This window comes from Schistocerca gregaria, chromosome 6, assembly GCF_023897955.1.
Source record: "Schistocerca gregaria isolate iqSchGreg1 chromosome 6, iqSchGreg1.2, whole genome shotgun sequence".
Lineage (NCBI taxonomy): Eukaryota > Metazoa > Arthropoda > Insecta > Orthoptera > Acrididae > Schistocerca > Schistocerca gregaria.
The window spans coordinates 477,647,333-477,670,489 of record NC_064925.1 but is presented as its reverse complement, the minus strand read 5'-3'; the positions used below and the strand labels follow the sequence as shown (position 1 = coordinate 477,670,489).

Below are 23,157 nucleotides of genomic sequence, written 5' to 3'. Positions count from 1 at the left end.
GGTATTGTAACAAATGAAATGGTCGACTATTTCGCAAGAGAAACTAGCCCAACACTCGCTTTGAACAGCCAAAGTGCGAATTTGTGGGTGCAATTACGACCTCTCCTCACTCAGAGGTGAGATGACATCTGGTGGGGTACTGTCCACTCCAATAAACCCTGCACTGCCATGGAGGCTGGTACTGCATGCCGCTTCTCCTTCTATTCCTCACTGAAGGAACCCAATCTCTTATATCGCATTCAAATCACTCGTACCAGATTTACCCATAGTTTTAACTCACCTAACGAGTCAACCTAACATTGTGGTTATGGAGCCTTATAGACAGCAGCTCACACCTTGCTGGAGTGCTCCCTCCTTCTGGCTCCCCATGTTAAGAGAGGTCTTCCAGATTCTTTGCCTCTAATATTGCTGAACGACAAAAGGACCTCTTGTCACATGCTGGGTTTGGAAGGCACTTGACACTGCTTCGTTCGTCAGCTTCCTTAGTAATTTCTCTTTTATTCTCGTTGAATTGCACCCTATTTTCTATTTTAGGGGTAGCCTTGCAATGCATACTGTTCGCCCCTTTGACAACAAAGGGTAGGAGGTGGGATAGCTGGGGGAGGGGCGGCTCCTCCGCATGCGGAGCCCTCAGGGAAACTTGCCTGGCTCCACCCACTTGCTAACCTGATTATTTCTGTCACTTTGTTTTATTATTGTGTGCCCAACTGCAGTCCAATACTTTTTAGCCTTCACCTGACTAGAACGCCCATTTACTCTGTAACTGTCTTCACTCTTAGTCAGGTTGGCAGCAGTTGTATGTGGCTGGGGGTTCTCTCTACACAGCCCTGGGAGAACCTTCCTCTGCTCTGACACACGTAATTTTACTTCTCCTTAAATCATTTCTCAGCTCTGGCATCAATATTTCTTTCAGCGCCCCAATTTTATCATTCCTACATACTTTCATAATCTGATCAATTTTCTGATGGACATCAGTGACTGCACATTGGTATCTCTTGAACAAGGGTCTGGTGTTACTGTTTGGTCCCTTAACCTCCAAACAACCAACAATCGAAAGTGGGATTTGGATTGGATTGATTTGGGGGAAGAGACCAAACAGCGAGGTCGTCGGTCTCATCGTATTAGGGATGAGTGGGGAAGGAAGTCGGCCGTGCCCTGTGAAAGGAACCATCCCGGCATTTGCCTGAAGCGACTTAGGGAAACGGAAAACCTAAATCAGGATGGCCGGACGCGGGATTGAACCGTCGTCCTCCCGAATGCGAGTCCAGTGTGCTAACCACTGCCAAAACTGGGATTCATCAGATCTTGCTGTACGCCACTACTAGTCCCTGGTTGAGTGACAATAATCATAGGTCCATACCAGTCATTGCATTCTGTGTCAAGATGTCAACATAAGAATTCCGACATCCACTTTTGAGTCAGCAGATATCCAAGTTACAGTACAGCTCTGCAAAAGTAACATGAGTTCCGGTCAACTAACTTTTGCAGTGCTCCAGTGCAGTGGTTTACACATGTGGAACCACTGTCCCTGCCACACTGAAGATCTGCTCTAGACACTGTTGACCTTGCAATCCCGAATCTTGTGTTATTTTAGATACGATCTGAGCTATGCATCTTGGAGCAGTAATAATCCAACATTAAAATTCAGTAAAATCATGACATGCTGCCATATTTATTAATACTTGTCTGTAACAGATTACTCTGAGACTGTATCTCCGCCTGTGCCATACACCACATCCAGCAGCAACATTTCAGTGTCATACACAGCACGTTTCAAGTGGAAAAACCCTTCCTGTGACTTTCGGCCATTCCATTTAGAGCATTATGAAGATACAACACCAGTCTTTCACTAGTGTTTGCATAACTAATCTGCAATGTGGTTGGCTGCTGATGTCTAGAAGTGATGCATGCACAAAAGTATTTGCACTCATGAATTCTAATGACAGTCAGTTTAAAATATCTCACTGAATTATCTTCAACTCCACATTTACCGATACTGTAATTGTCATAGCACAACCAGTTCTTACCTCATTCACACTTGCACAGATATAGAAAGTGCACTTATCACTATAAAATGGTTCAAATGGCTGTGAGCACTATGCGACTTAACATCTGAGGTCATCAGTCCCCTAGACTTAGAACTACTTAAACCTAACTAACCTAAGGGCATCACACACATCCATGCCCGAGGCAGGATTCGAACCTACGACTGTAGCGGTCGCGCGGTTCCAGACTGAAGCTCCTAGAACCGCTCAGCCGTATCACTACAATTTATAGAACCTCTTCTTTTTCTGACGAGTTGTCACGAATGAATTATTGATTGGAGACTCCATGGAATGCTGTGTGCACAACGACCATATATGGTAAATTAAAAGGAAGGTCACCGTTGGCCTTAATATTGATGATTCATTCATAGCAGAATAGATTTTCGATCACATAGTGATCATCTACAGCACTGAAGATGATCACTATGTGATCGAAAATCGATTCTGCTATCAATGAACATCAATATTACGGCCAATGGTGACCTTCCTTTTAATTTAACAAATGAATTAGTCTCTAAACAAGTAAATAAATGTCGTGTGAGTAGGGCCTCCCATCGGATAGACCGTTCGCCAGCTGCAAGTCTTTCGATTTGACGCCACTTCGGCGACTAGCGCGTCGATGAGGATGAAATGATGATGATTAGGGCAGCACAACATTCAGTCCCTGAGTGAAAAAAAATCTCCGAACCAGCCGGGAATCGAACCCGGGCCCTTTTTTTTCTTTTTTTTGTTTTTTTATTTTTTTTTCTTTTTAGTGCTCTACCATCTTTTTTTTATCTCTCTATAAAGTAATTTCCCTTAAAAGCCCCTTAGGAAAATGGAACTAAAAAAACCCCTAAGTGCCACCGCCACTTTTCATCCTATAACAAAAAATCTGATCCACTTCAGGCGTTGGCTCCTGAGTAAACCCACCCCAGAGAGCTGCCTATATATCAGGGGAAATATGGGAAATCAAGGTTAGGGCTATCCTTTGCCACTTTTTTTTTGTTACATGTGAATTCTAGTAAGTAAGTGTTACAAGTAAGTGTTACAACAACAAAGGTGGCATAAAGGAGTAATCCAGAAATAAAAACATAAATCACTGATGTAATTCCAACTAAAAGGTTCTTCAATAATGTAACTGGTTCCACTTGGAGCCTCGTCATCGTTATCTGATATCTCCAATTGCGCCTTTGAAGGGCATCTGCAACGGAGGCATTCAGCTTCGCTAGTGCCTCAAGGAAAACAGCATCCTTGCAGCAGCTTGTCTCTTCCTTCGCTCATGGCTGACAAGGCAGAACGTTCAGTCGTTTGTGTGATGCGGCACAGAACATTAACCGCAGCTCGGCACTCCCCAGCTGAGTGGGGGGTTAACGAAAACGCTGCGTAAATAATTTGCGAAGAGCGTACGGTATTTCGGTGTGCGTTCGAGGGCATTGTGAGCATTTTGCAGGAACCACCAGTAATCAAGCTGCTCTTTCTCTCCGTCGCGAAAGATGTAGGCGACTGTAAGTCCTTTGAACCATGTAAGCGCATGATATTTTGCAGCCGGAAAGTAAGTTCCATCGGGACAGAGTAGGGTCTGAGGGTCAATCATATCAGGTGTGACCCGGAGGTAACAAGCCAATATCTTCTGTGTTAGTCGCCAAACTCCGGACGATGATGCGCAAGTAAAACGATGTTCATCAGTATCCAAAAGGTGACAATCTGGGCAATAAGGGGAGTCTGCCAGTCCAATAGTGTGAAGTCGCTGTAATGTGGCATATTTTTTGTTGGCGATCTGATACCACTTCGAACGCACCGTGGAGGACAGAAAGTTGTGGTGTATCGTTTTCCACACTCTTGGCCAGTGAACCGTAGGGTACTTGTTTTCCACCACGTTATGGGGAACAGCACGCAGAAGGTTGGTGTAAAAATCTTTCGCCTTTGGTGGACGCGTGGCGGAGAGGTTCGAGCTGACATAGCTGTAATCAAGAATGAAGGTCGACACATGGGAGAGCTGTGGTGCGACGTGCGCAACCGACACCGGCGGGACGTTAGAGACTGGCATCAGAACCTGTAGTAAACGACCCGTGAGAGAGGTATATTGACTTTTCCATCGTTTCCTCATGTTGCTCATGTAAAGGCTAGCTGCTCTCGCCCTGACGTTGACCAATCCCAGCCCTCCTTTGTGCACTGGGAGGGTAAGAGTGTCGTATCGTACTTTAAAGATATGACCTGCGGAAACGTAGTAACTGAAGGCCGCCTGAAGCCGGCGACCTATCTGCAGCGGTAGTGGGAGGACTTGTGCCACGTGATTGAGTTTTGATGCCACGTAGAGGTTCAGGTATTCAACACGTTGTAGCTGGTTCAAGTCCCGGAGCAGGTTCTGTCGCACCATTGCGCGTATGATCTGTAATAACCGTCGGTAGTTGGCTGCAGCTGTTTTACGTACATCTTTCTTGAACGTGATTCCCAAATATCGCAGATCAGAAACTGGTGGGAGGGGAGCGAGGGCTTCCGGTCCGAGACCTCGCCCAATATCCAACGCCGCCGACTTGTTGATGTTCAGAAGACTGCCGGCGGCCTGTCCGTATCGCTCAATCCAGGTTAGTACGCTTTGAACTTCGTCATTGGAACGAACCAGCAGTAGCAGGTCGTCAGCGTATGTCCTATAGCGAAAGGTGACGTCCCGCAGCGTGATGCCAGATAGGCGGTGGTTAAGGCCACCTAGGAGTGGCTCGAGTGCGATGGCATAAAGGTAGGTAGAAAGGGGACAACCCTGTCGTAGAGACCTCTTAATGGGTACTGGTCCTACCGTCCTTCCATTGACTTGGACGTGTGAGCTGGCTGCGGTCCAAAGACGCCGTAGGGTGTCGATGAGGCCCGGGGGGAATCCCATACAGTCCATCACTCGTAGGAGGAAGTTGTGGTGCACTCTATCAAAGGCGCGGTTGAAATCTACGGAGACGATCGCCGCTCTCAGACGGCACGCAGAAGCGATTGCTATTAAATCCCTGCAGTCACCGGTGGCCATGTGTATGTTGGCTTCTCCCCCCTGCGACGTCTGTTCAGGAGCGAGGATCATCGGCAAAGTCGTCTTAATACGGCTCGCCATAATCCTGGTGAAAATCTTGTAATCGGCGTTCAGCATTGTAAGCGGCCGATAGTCGTTAATCGATAGCCCTCCACCTGGCTTATGTACCGGTATGAGAAGTCCTTCTACAAATGCTGGCGGCACAACACAGTCTGGAGACGTAAGTTCGCGGAACATTATAACCCAGCGAGGCATCATGATGTCACGGAAAGTCCGGTAGAATTCGATGGGCAATCCATCAGGTCCAGGAGACTTATTGGCCGCACCTTTGTCCACGGCGTCTTCGACTTCTTCGAGTGAGATTTCCTCTGTTAGTGCATTCACGGTAGCCTCGTCGATAGTACGTGTTACCTGCTGTAACACTTCAGTAGTGGCCTCGTCATCGACGATTATTTCCTTGTAAAGATGACGAAAATGATCCTCCACCGCCTTTACTATGGTTGCTTGGGTAGTACATAAGCGACCGTCGTGTGTCCTGAGTTGTGTGATTAAGTGTTGGCGTTGTCGGCGCTTATCTGCCACAACGTGATGCATAGTGGGTTCCTCCGCAAACGTTCGGTCGTGCCGTCGCGAGCGGACGACTGCACCTTCTAGTCGGCGCTTCGTCAATGATAGTATGTGAGCCTTGATTCTGCTTTGATCATGTTGTCTCTCCGGGGAAGGGGGTAAGGCGTCGAGGTCCCTGAGAGTCGCGTAGTAAAAATCGAGGGTCTGTCGATGCCACGCAGTCACGTCCTTGCCATATTGCATAAGTGTCTTACGGATTGCTGGTTTGGCACAGAGGAGCCACCACTCCAGGGTCGAGGCGTATCGAGGGTGGCGGCGTTCACAGTCAGTCCACGTTGCTGCAACTTGCCGACGGCAATCCAGGTCCTGGAGATGAGTTATGTTGAGCTTCCAAAAGCCATTGCTGCGCCAGACTTGTTGGGGGCGTAGGTGTATAGTGCAGATATAGGCACTGTGATCAGAATAGGCTTGAGGCCATAGTTCGGCGTCCACCACACCTTGTGTGAGATCTTGTGACACATATATGCGGTCGAGTCGGCTGGCCGAATGACTGGTAAGATGAGTGTGGCCAGAGCGGTTACCGTGGACTTTTTCCCACGTGTCGCACAAGTGAAGTTCTTGGATCATCGCACCCAGTTCCGGACAAGGCGTGTAATGTGGGATTTGGTCCTTGGGGTGAAGTACACAATTAAAATCGCCGGCGAAGACGCTATGGTCGTATCGTCCTAGGAAAAGGGGAGCGACGTCTGTGGAGTAGAATCTGGCGCGGTCGTGACGTCTTGTGGTACCCGACGGCGCGTAAACATTAATGAATTGGGTGTTGAGTGCCGTAAATGCTATTCCTCGAGCGGAGGGAAGAAACGTGACGTCGGTAACTTCAATACCTTCACGCACTAATATTGCCACTCCGGTATCTGCAGGGCTACCGGGCGTCACATGTGTGGTGTACCCGTAAAAGTGCGGGAGTGCCGTCGTTTTCGCTTCTTGTAGGAAAGCAAAGTCAACCCCCATGGCTCGTATGGTTTCTTTCAAAAGTTGGATCTTGACAGGAGAACTGATCATGTAGATATTCATTGTCGCCAGGCGGTAAGCCTGGCAACGAGTTGTTTGGGCGAGGTTATCCATGGTGAAGGTGGAGAGAAGCGAACATCGGAAGTGATGTCACCCCCCGCCGAACGCGGTCCTCCTTGTGCTGCTTATGCTGCATGATCCGACGGCGCCTCAGCTGGCCGCGGGTCGGGATCTTGTGTCTCAACGTCCTCGGCCCATGAAGCGGGCGCGGATGTCTGTTCATGGTCCGTAGCCTCAGAATGTTTGATAGTAAGGGACCGGGCGACTTCGCTACCTGCACTGGTACCTTCCCGCTGCTCAATGTTTCTGTCAATGGGCCGATGGTCGAAAGCTGCACGTTTTTCTGTCTGTTCTGCAAGGTTGGAGTCAGTGGAAACAGCTTCAGCTTCGCGGCTGGCTTCTTGAGTGGTCAGTCGTTCTTCCCCGGCCGAATGCGAACCGCTGTGTTCCGACACGGTCCGACGACGCCGCTTTCGGCGTTTCGGTGATCGCTGTTTCCGTACGTGGCCTTCATTGTCAGAAGACGGCACTGACTCATGCTCCGCCGGAACAAACGCTTCGGTCGGTACAATAAGGGAATCAATTGCCATCTTACTGGCGTCAATGTCTGTCGCGTTCGGTAGCTCCAGAGTCGTAGTGCTATTTTCCACCACTGGCCAGGTCGGCGGATCATCCAGGTCTTTGTCCGTGGAAAGTGATTCTTGTACCGCTGAAGCGGTCGGCCGTGTCTGTTGTGTGGAGAACGTCGTGAGCGCCGCCGCGTAAGTCACGGGTAGAATAGTCTTCGCCGCTGGTGGTGCAACGTCCTTCGGTGGGAGTTGTGTGATCCGACGCTGGAGGCACTCGGAACGAAGGTGACCTTCCTTACCGCATCCGGAGCACGTCTTCGGTTGGCCGTCATAAATAACTATGGCCCGGCATCCACCTATCTGTAGATAGGATGGCACGTGTCGTTGGAGATCTATGCGCACTTGGCGTACTCCATTGAGTACTGGATACGTCTTGAACTGGGTCCATTTTTCAGCCACGTGTTCGTGTACCGTGCCGTAGGGGCGGAGCGCCGCTACAACTTCTGCCGCCGGGAGTTCAAATGGAAGTTCGAAGATGCGTATAGTCCGCAGTCCCATTGCGGCATGGCCGACCTCGACGTTGCCAACATTTCCATCTGCGTGGCAGAAGCGGAGTTCTTGTTTCATCTCTCGAAGCACCTTGTCGCAAGTAGTTTCGTTTATGAGCTTTACATAGACCGTGCTACTGACGATCGAAAAGTGAATGCCGACAATGTCGGCAGCCGGGATCTTGGCTTCCTCTTTTAAAAAACGTTCGACTTCGAGCGCCTTTGGTCGGGTAAAGTCGTTCCGAAATGTGAATTTCAAGGTTGATCTTCTGTACTGGTTTGCCATGGTCTTGGAGCGCTACGGCGTCACGTTAGTGTCGACCGAAGAAAGTAAACAAGGCGCGCGGGCCCTCCTGCCAGCGGAGAGCACACACCGCACGTCCGCTTCGCTCGGCTGCGAGAGCCGCACTCAGGCCCTTAGGTTTGACATTCTGTCGTGCTGACCACTCAGCTACTGGGGGCGGACTCTGAGCAAGTGACAAATAACATGAGACTGACCAAGTAAAATGTAAGAATTGAAATATATTTACAGCCAAAATGACCACTTATCTTTTGTTATAGATTTTCTTTGCTGCGGCTGTGGATTAGAGCGTAGGTACAGTCATATCACAGACAGAACCAGTGTAACACTTATGTTGAAACATAATGTGGTCAGAAATACAACTCGAAGCACACTTTTTCATAGCCCTGTTGTTCACTAGTAGCTCTTCATCGTAGCACTGTTCAAAGACAAAGTTCGCAGATATATGGGAGGACCTCCAATTGGAATGTAGCCGGGCACAGGAATGCTCTCGTGTCGATGCTTCAGTCTGTTTCGAGACAGGCTGCCGGTGGTGGCGCAGAGAACTTCGGTGGTCTTGTCTCACTACTTGCGTCTAGTCGGTGTGGCCAGTGACGCTCCGATAGCGAGGAGCGTCCTTGTGATGTCCATAACAGGCATTGGCGGTACTCCTGTTGGCTACACCACACTTTCACTGATGAACACTGATGTAAAAGCAGACATCTAGTGTAGTGAAAAGTGTTAACCATATTTGGCAGCGCAACGGTCAGTGCTCTATAAAACACTCTTCCGCTAATATTCCTAGTCCCGAACCCCAAAGCTCACAAATGACTCGTTAACAATCATTCTCCCTACTCTTTCAAGTGGCAACTATCGATTATGAGACCGGCGGCTATGCCACAGTACCCCTAAACCCTACTTTTCGTGGCAGCGGTAGCACGTCAGTGTGTCAAGTACTCTTTGGGAGGCTGTCGAGTGTGTGACAGTACAGTGTACGGACTGGTCGGAATGCTGTTGTTTGGTCATGTGTGTACAGACTGCTTAGAGCAGGGCTTCCCAACCTTTTCAGCTGGCGGACCCCTTCTTCAGTCGAGAATCCATGGCGGACCCCTAGTCAGTCAAGAGCACATCCAGACACTTACTAGTGGATTTACTCCCTTTGTTCAACACACTATAGCCTGATTAAAATTACTTGGTAATTGAAATTTCACACGATGGAGCTGTGTTCCTCCAAGAGCAATCAACGTCAAGTCCAAACTGTTCAGTGTTGACAAGCTGCCGCTTATGGTCTGTTCACTTCGACTATTTGGCTACTGTTGTGTAAGGAGCATGCATATTTCGTAACAGTCGTGTGTGTGTGTGTGTGTGTGTGAGAGAGAGAGAGAGAGAGAGAGAGAGAGAGAGAGAGAGAGAGATTTTTCGTGAAATCCGAAGAAAAATGTTCAAATGTATGTAAAGTCTTCCTTTAGTCGTCCTCCCTCCTCATTTATTTCAACTGAAACTTCCCTTGTTGTGAAGGCGATGGAGAAACTGCACCCTTCTTTAATGATTCTGACTTTAGTCACCGATCGATGTTAGAACTAATAAACTGGTCAAAAATCGACTTATGAAACAGGTAGTGCGCTGACAAAGCAAGTTTAACATTTATTGATGCCTGGGGCCCCATACGTGCCAGCGAGCGCTGTGATTGGTCGACAAAGCTCGTTCCGCGCATGCGTAAAAGGTTTCAGCGCATCTAGCGGCGTGAGCCGGGGCACAAACGACCCCCGTATTGTTGCGAAACAGTCTTATCAGAGAAGTCGCATTCTCCGGCACTAAACTGTGTATACGTTCTCACTTAGGAACCGCAAAGGATGCTTGGGTATGCGACCAGAAGTAAAAGTACACGTTTTTCACACGAAAAAAAAAAATAGTGATGAATTTGATTTTCACATTTTTATTCAATAATTTTACTCATTATTTTACACGATTTGGTGAAAGGTGTCCGCGGACCCCCTAGAAAGAGCCAGCGGACTCCTAAGGGGTCAGGTTGGGAAGCCCTGGCTTATAGAGACTGTGTGTGTGTGTGTGTGTGTGTGTGTGTGTGTGTGTGCGTGTGTCAGAATGCTAACTCACGCTGTACCCGTTTCCCGGCAGCCACCAGAACGCCGTGGTTCGCACGGTGGCCGCGCGGCTGCTGGCGGCGCTGACGGCGCGCCTGGGCGCAGACCGTGTGCTGTCGGCGCCCCGCGACCTCCGCAGCCGGCTGCTGGTCACCGGCTCCTCGCTGCTGACCGAGGGCAGTCTGGACACCAGGTACGTCACGCGTGTGCGACGACAGCGACCTCGTGTCACCCCCAGAGGAAGCTGGCTGCTAAGTTTACAGTACGTCATACAGTTACGAACGAGATGAAAACACCGACCTTCTGCTCCTCTCTGATGGACAGTGGTTCCATCCATTTGTTTTCACCACAGTGCCCGCTTCGCATGTTACGATGCTCGACTACAGTATTCTGCGCAGAGCAACAGAGAGGTCGGAATTTAACTGCATTATACACGGGCATCCAGCTGAGCTCAAATACTTCCTGAACAGGTTAAGACACCTTAATTCTGTTTTCGCCCAAATACCCTACTGGCCATTAAAATAGCTACACCACGAAGATGACGTGCTACAGGCGCGAAATTTAACCTACAGGAGGAAGATGCCGTGATATGCAAATGATTAGCTTTTCAGAGCATTCACAGAAGGTTGGCGCCGGTGGCGACACCTACAACGTGCTGACATGAGGAAAGTTTCCAATCGATTTCTAGTACACAAACAGCAGTTGACCGCCGTTGCCTGGTGAAACGTTATTGTGATGCCTCGTGTAAGGAGGAGAAATGCGTATCATGGCGTGTCCGACTTTGATAAAAGTCGGATTGTAGCCTATCGCGCTTGCGGTTTATTGTATTACGACATTGCTGCTCGCGTTGGTCGAGATCCAATGACTTTTAGCATAAAATGGAATCGGTAGGTTCAGGAAGGTATTACGGAACACCGTGTTGGTTCCCAACGGCCTTGAATCACTAGCAGTCGAAATGACAAGCATCTTATCCACATGGCTGTAACGGATCGTGCAGCCACGTCTCGATCCCTGAGTCAACAGATGGGGACATTTGCAAGACAACCATCTGCACGAACAGTTCGACGACGTTTGCAGCAGCATGGACTATCAGCTTGGAGACCATCGGTTAGGTTACCCTTGACGCTGCATCACAGACAGGAGCGCCTGCGGTGATGTACTCAACGACGAACCTGGGTGCACGAATGGCAAAACGTCAGTTTTTCGGATGAATGGTCCCATCCGTGTTTGGCGACATCGCGGTGAACGCACATTGCAAGCGTGTATTCGTCATCTCCATACTGGCGTATTGCCCGGCGTGATGGTATGGGGTGCCATTGGTTACACGTCTCGGTCACCTCTTGTTCGCATTGACGGCACTTTGAACAGTGGACGTTACATTTCAGATGTGTTACAACCCCTGGCTCTACCCTTCATTCGATACCTGCGAAACCCTACATTTCAGCAGGACAATGCACGACCGCATGTTGCAGGTCCTGTACGGGCCTTTATGGATACAGAAAATGTTCGACTGCTGCCGTGGCCAGCACATTCTCCAGATCTCTCACCAATTGAAAACGTCTGGTCAATGGTGGCCGAGCAACTGGCTCGTCACAATACGCCAGTCACTACTCTTGATGAACTGTGGTATCGTGTTGAAGTTGCATGGGCAGCTGTACCTGTACACACCATCCAAGCTCTGTTTGACTCAATGCCTAGGCGTATCAAGGCCATTATTACGGCCAGAGGTGGTTGTTCTGACTAGTGATTTCTCAGGATCTATGCACCCAAATTGCGTGAAAATTTAATCACATGTCAGTTCTAGTATAATATATTTGTCCAATGAATACCCGTTTATCATCTGAATTTCTTCTTGGTGTAGCAATTTTAATGGCCAGTAGTGTAAATTATGAACAAATCCTTGCCCAATTATGTATTATCACCTTTCGTAGCCATATTAATTACAAGGATATCGGTATCAGCTTCACTTTTTCAGATGGAACTGTAGTAATTTCTGCTGCTAGTACCGTATTATTAAAAGGGAATAATTCCAAGGCATTTCACTCTTAAAAATCCGATTAGTAGTTTCGGAGAAATCACAGTATTCACAAGCGGACTCTATGAGGTTGGGATCATTGATTTATTTCTAAATTTGTACACCTTCAGTAGGCCGTTAAAACAACATAATGTTCAAGTAGTAAGGTGCCCTTTTCTGAGAATTCCGGGAAAATCGCAAGAGAAGTTTTACACGTCTACTATGTACCTGTGTGTATATAGGTGCCGGACGTTCGAGTTCGTGGTGGTAAATCGATGTTCGCTGTCCTCCGTAATAAAAAAAAAAAAAAAAAAAACTGATTGAACAGATTAACGATTAACTTGAATGGATGTCCTGGGACACCCGCCCTGAGCAAATGCAAGGAACAATAACAAACAAAATGAGTTTAAAAAAGTGATTGGCGTTCGAGCTTCGTAAGCCGAACGTGCTTGAGGCGATGGTTCGACTCTTGCTTCAAAAATGGTTCAAATGGCTCTAAGCACTATGGCACTTAACATCTGAGGTCATCAGTCCCCTAGACTTAGAACTACTTAAACCTAACTAACCTAAGAACATCACACACATCCATTCCCGAGGCAGGATTTGATCCTGCGACCGTAGCAGCAGCGCAGTTCCGGACTGAAGCTCCCAGAACCGCTTGGTCACAGCGGCCGGCGACTCTTGTTCAAAATTAATTATTAATCTATTATTTTTCATCGCTGGCCTTATTATTTAATTTATATGACATTGAGAGGTAATATAAAGAAAAAAAAGTCACATGTATTTGCATTAAGAATTTGAATCTAAAACTTCCTGGCAGATTAAAACTGTGTGCCCGACCGAGACTCGAACTCGGGACCTTTGCCTTTCGCGGGCAAGTGCTCTACCATCTGAGCTACAGAAGCACGACTCACAGCCGCTACTCACAGCTTTACTTCTGCCAGTACCTCGTCTCCTATTGTACCGGTTGTGAGTCGTGCTTCGGTAGCTCAGATGGTAGAGCACTTGCCCGCGAAAGGCAAAGGTCCCGAGTTCGAGTCTCGGTCGGGCACACAGTTTTAATCTGCCAGGAAGTTTCATATCAGCGCACACTCCGCTGCAGAGTGAAAGTCTTACTCTGGAATTTGAATCTAGTTTCAGGTTATGCTTTCCATGTCTGCATGATAAATATCATCCTGCAACGAGTGATGTCGAGAGTACATCCGACGGGTAATCGTGCATTACTCTTTTGGTCTGGCACAGTGTGACTTACATTATTACCGATTGTGCAGAACGTCATTCGCATCATTACTTACCGAGGTTTGACTTCGGTTTTCCAAGCCTGTCCCTCCCCATTGAAAATTTAGTTACAAATGGTAACGAGTCAAATAATACATGAAATTCACTGCAACTTCATGAAAATGCACTTGATTTTGTTCGTTATATTACCTCTCAAATGCCATATAAATTAAATAATGTCACCAGTGATGAAAAACGAAAAATAAATTAAAAAATAAGTGTTAGCAGTATTCGATCCGTAGCTTCGCCCTACTTGCCAAGCGCGAACGCTAATCACTTTACCATAAAGACTAGTTACGATCGGCACATTCGTACAAATTCATCAGTTACATAACTGACGCGTAAAACTTCTCTTGCGATTTTCTCGGCATTTCCAGAATAGTACACCTTACTGCTTGCACATTATGTTGTTTTAATGGCCTACTAAAGGTGTGCAAAGTTTGAAGCAAATCCGTGATCCAAATGTCGTGGCCTCCCCTTGTTACACAGTCATGAAACCGACTGCTGTCTTATGAGGAAGTTCGTGTTACTACACGAAACTGTCGCATCAGGTTGATGGGGTACTCCAGCTTGACACAGCTAAGATAGTCTGCTTACAAAAGCGAAATAGTGAAACAAAAATTTAAAAACTGACACTAACGACACTTGACTACATATGGTCGGACTGACAAACCAACTGGAAGGCAAAGGACGTGGCAACTTTGGATTGTTCATCCGTGACATGCAGTAAGAGTTCTGCTTCCGTTTCTGTGCCAGACCCTTCAAGCAAAGGTCCCCGTCAAAAACTGATTGGTTTGTGAAACAAGAAACATGTATAAAGGTTGTTAAAAATACTAATTTCGCATCTCGAGTCTGAAGTCAAGATGTACACTTGTTGTTGTTGTGGTCTTCAGTCCTGAGACTGGTTTGATGCAGCTCTCCATGCTACTCTATTGTGCAAGCTTCTTCATCTCCCAGTACCTACTGCAGCCTCCATCCTTCTGAATCTGCTTAGTGTATTCATCTCTTGCTCTCCCTCTACGATTTTTACCCTCCACGCTGCCTTCCAGTACTAAATTGGTGATCCTTAGATGTCTCAGAACATGTCCTACCAACCGATCCCTTCTTCTAGTCAAGTTGTGCCACAAACTTCTCTTCTCCCCAATCCTATTCAATACCTCCTCATTAGTTATGTGATCTACCCATCTAATCTTCAGCATTCTTCTGTAGCACCATATTTCGAAAGCTTCTATTCTCTTCTTGTCTAAACTATTTATTGTCCACGTTTCACTTCCATACATGGCTACCCTCCATACAAATACTTTCATAAACGAGTTCCTGACATTTAAATCTATACTTGATGTTAACAAATTTCTATTCTTCAGAAACGCTTTACTTGCCATTGTCAGTCTACATTTTATATCCTCTCTACTTCGACCATCATCAGTTATCTTGCTCCCCAAATAGCAATACTCCTTTACTACTTTAAGTGTCTCATTTCCTAATCTAATTCCCTCAGCATCACCCGACTTAATTCGACTACATTCCATTATCCTCGTTTTGCTTTTGTTGATGTGCATCTTATATCCTCCTTTCAAGACACTGTCCATTCCGTTCAACTGCTCTTCTGTCTCTGACAGAATTACAACGTCATCGGCAAACCTCAGAGTTTTTATTTCTTCTCCATGGATTTTAATGCCTACTCTGATTTTTTGTTTCCTTTACTGCTTTCTCAATATACAGATTGAATAACATCGGTGAGAGGCTACAACCCTGTCTTACTACCTTCCCAACCACTGCTTCCCTTTTATGTCCCTCGACTCTTATAACTGCCATCTGGTTTCTGTACAAATTGTTAGTAATCTTTCGCTCCCTGTATTTTATCCCTGCCACCTTCAGAATTTGAAAGAGAGTATTCCAATCAACATTGTCAAAAGCTTTCTCCAAGTCTACTTACGTTACAGAATTACATCAGTAACAGCAACAAAAGGGAAATCACAGAAGAATGAACTCATAAACACTTCCTTGAAATTCCATTTGTATCATCAGTTGTTTGAAATCCCCGCCGTCTACTGCAGCTCGTGGTGCAAGGAATCTGCACAGCCGGAGGAGGTTCCTTTTGTATCATAACGCTTGTTGCAACACTGCGATGTTTTGTTAGGTCATCGGAACTTGTGAACCGGCTTCATGTTTGGGTTTACTACAGAGACAAAATTCCAGGAGCGCCTAAACAGGCACGTGCTATCCAGCGACGAGACATACAGGGAGCAGTATGTCGTCCTGAACGGGGTTACTTCAACAGAAACAAGAGTAACTTCAGGTGTGCACCAGCGCAGCGTAATAGATCCTCTGCTTTTTACGATTTACATAAACGATCTTATCTTATCTATACATAAACGATCTTATTATGGAAATGGAAGAGGATGTAGATGAAGATGAAATGGGAGATATGATACTGCGTGAAGAGTTTGACAGAGCACTGAAAGACCTGAGTCGAAACAAGGCCCCCGGAGTAGACAACATTCCATTGGAATTACTGATGGCCTTGGGAGACCCAGTCCTTACAAAACTCTACCATCTGGTGAGCAAGATGTATGAAACAGGCGAAATACCCTCAGACTTCAAGAAGAATATAATATTTCCAATCCCAAAGAAAGCAGGTGTTGACAGATGTGAAAATTACCGAACAATCAGTTTAATAAGCCACAGCTGCAAAATACTAACACGAATTCTTTACAGACGAATGGAAAAACTAGTAGAAGCCGACCTCGGGGAAGATCAAGTTGGATTCCGTAGAAATACTGGAACACGTGAGGCAATACTGGCTCTACGACTTATCTTAGAAGAAAGTTTAAGGAAAGGCAAACCTACATTTCTAGCATTTGTAGACTTAGAGAACGCTGGTGACAATGTTGACTGGAATACTCTCTTTCAAATTCTAAAGGTGGCAGGGGTAAAATATAGGGAGCGAAAGGCTATTTACAATTTGTACAGAAACCAGATGGCAGTTATAAGAGTCGAGGGACATGAAAGGGAAGCAGTGGTTGGGAAGGGAGTGAGACAGGGTTGTAGCCTCTCACCGATGTTATTCAATCTGTATATTGAGCAAGCAGTAAAGGAAATAAAAGAAAAAGTTGGAGTAAGTATTAAAATCCAGGGAGAAGAAATAAAAACTTTGAGGTTCGCTGATGACATTGTCATTCTGTCAGAGACAGCAAAGGACTCAGTTGAATGGAATGGACAGTGTCTTGAGAGGAGTATATAAGATGAACATCAACAAAAGCAAAACAAGGATAATGGAACGTAGTAGAATTAAGTCAGGTAACACTGAGGGAATTAGATTAGGAAATCAGACACTTAAAGTAGTAAAGGAGTTTTGCTATTTGGGGGAGCAAAATAACTGATGATGGTCGAAGTAGAAAGGATATAAAATGTAGACTGGCAATGGCAAGGAAAGCGTTTCTGAAGAAGAGAAATTTGTTAACATCGAGTATAGATCTAAGTGTCAGGAAGTCTTTTCTGAAAGTATTTGTATGGAGTGTAGCCATGTATGGAAGTGAAACATGGACGATAAATAGTTTGGACAAGAAGAGATAGAAGCTTTCGAAATGTGGTGCTACAGAAGAATGCTGAAGATTAGATTGGTAGATCACATAACTAATGAGGAAGTATTGAATAGGATTGGGGAGAAGAGAAGTTTGTGGCACAACTTGACAAGAAGAAGGGATCGGTTGACAGGACATATTCTGAGGCATCGCGGGATCACCAATTTAGTATTGGAGGGCAGCGTGGAGGGTAAAAATCGTAGAGGGAGACCGAGAGATGAGTACACTAAGCAGATTCAGAAGGATGTAGGTTGCAGTAGGTACTGGGAGATGAAGCAGCTTGCACAGGATAGAGTAGCATGGAGAGCTGCATCAAACCAGTCTCAGGACTGAAGACCACAACAACAAACAACATAAACGATCTGGTTGATGGTATTGACAGCGGCCTTGGACTGTTTGCCGAAGATGGTGTAGTCTACAGGAAAGTAGTATCACACGAAAGTTGTGAACAAATCAATGAGGATTTGCAGAAAATAAACGCGTGGTGTAATGACTGGCAGTTATCTCTCAATATTAGTAAGTGTCACCTGCTGCGTATAACAAGGCGAAAATCCCCATTAATGTATGAGTGCAAAATAAATGATCAGTCTTTGGTAGCGGTAACATCAGTGAAGTATCTGGGTATGACTATACGAAATGACCTCAAATGGAATGATCAGATTACACAAGTAACGGGTAAGGCGAACTCTAGATTTCGGTTTATTGGTAGAATCCTGAAACAATGCAGTCATTCAACAAAGGAAATAACTTAACAATCAGAGCAAAATGCCTCGGACCTTTGGAGGTGACGGAGTCCCACCGCTAACTGACAAACCAGGGACTCCTAAGGTACGACTTGGCAAACAAATGGCAATGAGAAGGGGAGCTATTAATATCAATGGGGGCTACTCTGGGAAGAAGGAAGAGCTGGCAGAGGCTGCAAGTAAGATGGGGCTGGACGTTTTAGCTGTTAGTGACATTCGGGTAAGGGGTGGGAAAGAAGAGGAAGTGGGAGAATACAAGGTCTATCTATCAGGAGTCAAAGCAGGAATAGCACAATGGGGTGTAGGCTTTACATCAGGAAAGAAATGGAACCCAGTGTAGTTGCAATAAGGTATGTAAACGAACGACTGATGTGGATAGATTTGACAGTGTCTAGCAAGAAAATTAGGATTGTGTCAGTATATTCGCATTGTGAAGGGACACATCAAGATAAGATGGATAGTTTTTATGAGGCACTCAGTGATGTAGTTGTTAGAGTAAAGGACAAGGACAGTGTTCTGCTCATGGGTGATTTTAACGCCAGGATTGGAAATCGAACAGAAGGGTACGAAAAAGTTATGGGTAAATTTGGAGAGGATATGGAGGCCAACAGGAACGGGAAACAACTCTTGGATTTCTGTGCCAGTATGGGCTTAATAATCACAAACTCCTTTTTTAAACATGTAGTAGTAGTAGTAGTAGTTTTATTCATCCGTAGATCTCTTTTTACAAGGATATAGGACATGTCAAAGTATTTACAAGCTTAGATCAATTTACAATAAGCTAATTCGTATACACGTATATTTACAGACTTCTAGTTAGAGACAATCATTAGATTTTACTCCTGGTATACAATAATTTATTTACAAATAACTCATTAAATAATGTAATGCCACACTATTCACTCATATTTCACTATCAGTCTCTGCACACACTATACACACATTGTTTCATAACACTTCACTCACTACATGCACACACACACACACACACACACACACACACACACACACATAAGAACATTCGTCGGTATACTTGGGAATGCAGGGGAACCAGATCTGTCATTGACTATATAATAACAGATCAGGAATTCAGGAAGGCTGTGAGGGACACACGTGTATTCAGGGGATTCTTTGATGACACTGATCATTATTTAATCTACAGTGAAATTGGGATTGTGAGGCCGAAAGTGCAGGTGGTCAGGTCCATATGTAGGAGGATAAGAGCGGAGAAACTTCAGGATAAGGAAATCAGGCACAAGTACATAATAGCGATCTCAGAAAGGTACCAGGTAGTTGAATGTAGTCAATCACAGTCATTGGAAAAGGAATGGACAAGGTACAGGGACACAGTACTAGAAGTGGCTAAAGAATGTCTTGGAACAGTAGTGTGTAAAAACAGAAATAAGCAAACAGCTTGGTGGAATGACACAGTCAAGGCAGCTTGTAAAAGGAAAAAGATGGCGTATCAAAAATGGCTACATACTAGAACTCAGGTAGATAGAGAAAGTTATGTTGAAGAAAGAAACAAAGCCAAACAGATAATTGCAGCATCCAAGAAGAAATCTTGGGAAGACTTTGGAAACAGGTTGGAGACTATGGGTCAAGCTGCTGAAAAGCCATTCTGGAGTGTAACTAGCAGTCTTCGAAAGGGAGGTAAGAAGGAAATGATAAGTATTTTGGACAGGTCAGGAAAACTGCTGGTGAATCCTGTGGGCAGATGGAGGGAATATTTTGAAGAGTTGCTCAATGTAGGTGAAAATACAATCAGTAATGTTTCATATTTCGAGGTAGAATGGGATAGGAATGATGACGGAAATAGGATCACATTTGAAGAAGTGGAGAAAATGGTCAATAGACTGCAGTGCAATAAAGCAGCTGGGGTGGATGCAATTAAGTCGGATCTCATCAAATACAGAGGAATGCCAGGCCTTAAATGGCTACACAGGATAATTGAAATGGCCTGGGAGTCGGAACAGTTTCCATCAGATTGGACAAAAGCAGTAATCACACCAATCTTTAAACATGGAAACAGAAAAGATTGTAACAACTACAGAGGTTCTCTTTAATCTGCGTTGTGGGTAAAATCTTCTCAGGTATTGTTGAAAGGAAAGTGCGAGTATTAGTTGAGGACCAATTGGATGAAAATCAGTGTGGTTTTAGGCCTCTTAGAGGTTGTCAGGACCAGATCTTTAGCTTACGGCAAATAATGGAGAAGTGTTATGAGTGGAACAGGGAATTGCATCTATGCTTTATAGATCTAAAAAAGGCATATGACCGGGTTCCTAGGAGGAAGTTATTCTCTGTTCTACGAGATTATGGAATAGGAGGCAAACTTTTGCAAGCAGTTAAAGGTCTTAACATGGATAGTCAGGCAGCAGTTAGAGTTGACGGTAAATTGAGTTCATGGTCCACAGTAGTTTCAGGGGTAAGACAAGGCTGCAACCTGTCGCGACTGTTGTTCATATTATTTATGGATCGTATGTTGAAACAATAGACAGGCTGGGTGAGATTAAAATATGTGAACACAAAATAAGCAGTCTTGCATATGCGGATGACTTAGTTGTGATGGCAGATTCGATTGAAAGTTTGCAAAGTAATATTTCAGAGCTAGTCAGAAATGTAAGGACTATGGTATGAAGAGTAGCATCTCCAAAACGAAAGTAATGTCAGTGGGAAAGAAATATAAACGGATTGTGTGCCAAATAGGAGGAACAAAGCTAGAACAGGTGGACAGTTTCAAGTACTTAGGATGCATATTCTCACAGGATGGCAACATAGTGAAAGAACTGGAAGCGAGGTGTAGCAAAGCTAATGCAGTGAGCGCTCATCTACGATCTACTCTCTTCTGCAAGAAGGAAGTCAGTACCAAGACTAAGTTATCTGTGCACCGTTCAATCTTTCGACCAATTTTGTTGTATGAGTTCGAAAGCTGGGTGGATTCAGGTTACCTTATCAACAAGGTTGAGGTTACGGATATGAAAGTAGCTAGGATGATTGTAGGTACTAGTAGATGGGAACAATGGCAGGAGGGTGTCCACAATGAGGAAATCAAAGAAAACCTGGGAATGAACTCTACAGATGTAGCAGATGTAGCAGTCAGGGCGAACAGGCTTAGATGGTGGGGTCATGTTACACGCATGGGAGAAGCAAGGTTACCCAAGAGACTCATGGCTTCAGCAGTAGAGAGTAGGTGGAGTCGGGGCAGACCAAGGAGAAGGTACCTGGATTCGGTTAAGAAAGATTTTGAAGTAATAGGTTTAACATCAGAAGAGGTACCAATGTTAGCACTGAATAGGGGATCGTGGAAGAATTTTATAAGGGGGCTATGCTCCAGACTGAACGCTGAAAGGCATAATCAGTCTTAAATGATGATGATGATGATGATGATGATACGTTAGTTCATCCAGTCTTAGAGTATTGTTCGTCTGTATGGGACCCTTACCAGTTGGGTCTGATTCAAGAGATTGAGAAGGTCCAAAGAAGAGCGGCAAGATTCATGACTGGCACATTTAGCCATCGCGAGAGCGTTACAAATCTCATACAAAGTTTGAGGTGGGACACACTTGCAGATAGATGACGCGCTGAACGGAAGGGGCTGCTCACTAAATTCCGAAATCCAATCTTCGTCGAGGAAGTAGAGCATATATTATTACCACCAACTTTCAAATCGCCTAATGATAATCATTCAAAGGTAAGGGAAATAAGAACTCGTACTGAGGCGTTCAGACAGTCGTTTTTCCCTCTCGCGATCCGCAAGTGGAACAGAGGGGGGGAAATATGACTTTGGCGCGAATTGTGCCCTCCTCCACACACCGCTTGGTGGCTAGCGGAGTATATATGTAGATGTAGATGCAGATGTAGACGAGGAAGGAGGCGGGTGAGCGAGCAAGGCACCCACCGAGCTGGCACCACGTAAGACTACATTTCCCAAGTGATACTTCCTCAATGTCAAACGGCAACATTTCGGTCACAAATTGTGCATATCTTTTAACCTGTAAGGTTTCTTCGACGCAGTCTCTAACAATGCAGCAACAAATATTCGCACTCCACTTCCTCAGATGTTCACCTGCATCAGCCACTGCGGATACTCAAAGCCTAGTAACGTGTATTTCTTACTGTGTTTACTGAAGAAAACATTTTTTTACTCTTGTCTGACAAACTTTATTACTACTGTACGACGTAGGTTTCGCATTATAAGCCCATTTTCTAGCACACAACCGATCCCAAAGATGAGAACCGAGGAAAGGTAAACATACAAGTTCTTAATTTACCTATTCTTACTTAAACCATAAAAGTTACCTCTGTTGGCAAATTTGACACAGTTAGATACGGATTTAAACATTTATTACGTTCAGCTGTCCATGATCTGTAAAGATAACTGCATCGCTAAAGATAATTCTTTGAAGAAAAAGATGTTATAAGAGAACAGAGTAACAGATCTCCTGTCACACTGGAAACAGATGAAAGCTATTTGTGCGCAAAATGCGAATAAAGCTGCCCTCACTTACTGCAGAGGCACTCGCAGTTTCTCTGCAGCTGACTTGTGAATAATGAGCGACAGCTGCCAGTAACAATTTGTAGCACGCTTGTTCAGTTGTCATTCACGCTGGACACTGTCTGTGGGAAATCTTTGTGCATGCAACTCAACACTTCTCTTTGCGTTCCTTACACGTTCTTGTAAAGAACAAATAGCACATGTAGTATCTCTTGGTTTGTGAAAGACGTTTATTTACGAGGGTTATCCGGAAAGTAAGTTCCGTTCGGTCGCGAAATGGAAACCACAGTGAAAACCAGAAACGTTTCATTTGTAACAGTTAGGTACACCTTCCACCTACTTCTCTACATAGTCGCCGCTCGAACTTCGAGTTCTGTCGTAGTGTTGTATCAACTTTCCAATATCCTCGTCATAGAAAGCAGCCGCCTGTGCTTTCTGCCATTTAGCTGCACTGTTCTGCGTCTCGTTGTCTGTGGAAAAATTTTGTATTCATAGCCAGCGGTTCTTGTGATCAGAGATGAGACTCAGGGGGAGCCGAATACGGACTGTATAGTGCGTGATGAAACACTTCTTATCGGAAACGCTGCGGGAGCATCTTCATTGCCCCTGCAGTGTGCGGCCGAGAATTGGCACGAAAATGGAACTGCTCGACAGTTGCGTTATGTGGGCTGCATGACACAGGCGAAATCTCTAACCAGGCCCTCATGATTGGCGGGAGACGCTATTTCCTACGTATCTTTATGTGCTCACTGTTCACTCTGTAGTGAAAAGAGCGACACGATACGATCGACGGGCATACTAGAGACACTGCCCAACACATCTGCGCAAAGCTTTACCGGATTTTCCCAGTGGTTTCCATTTCGCGA

At 45.5% G+C, this 23,157-nt stretch overlaps 1 protein-coding gene across 1 annotated transcript in view; it reads left to right on the top strand.

The window, feature by feature from the left end:
* LOC126278654 (proline-rich protein 36-like) overlaps positions 1-23,157 on the top strand; it is a 443,922-nt gene that overhangs the window by 408,720 nt on the left and 12,045 nt on the right. The window contains exon 14 of the mRNA XM_049978868.1: positions 10,212-10,370. Within this exon, the coding sequence (XP_049834825.1) occupies positions 10,212-10,370 (159 nt within the window). The remainder of the gene's footprint in view (positions 1-10,211; positions 10,371-23,157) is intronic.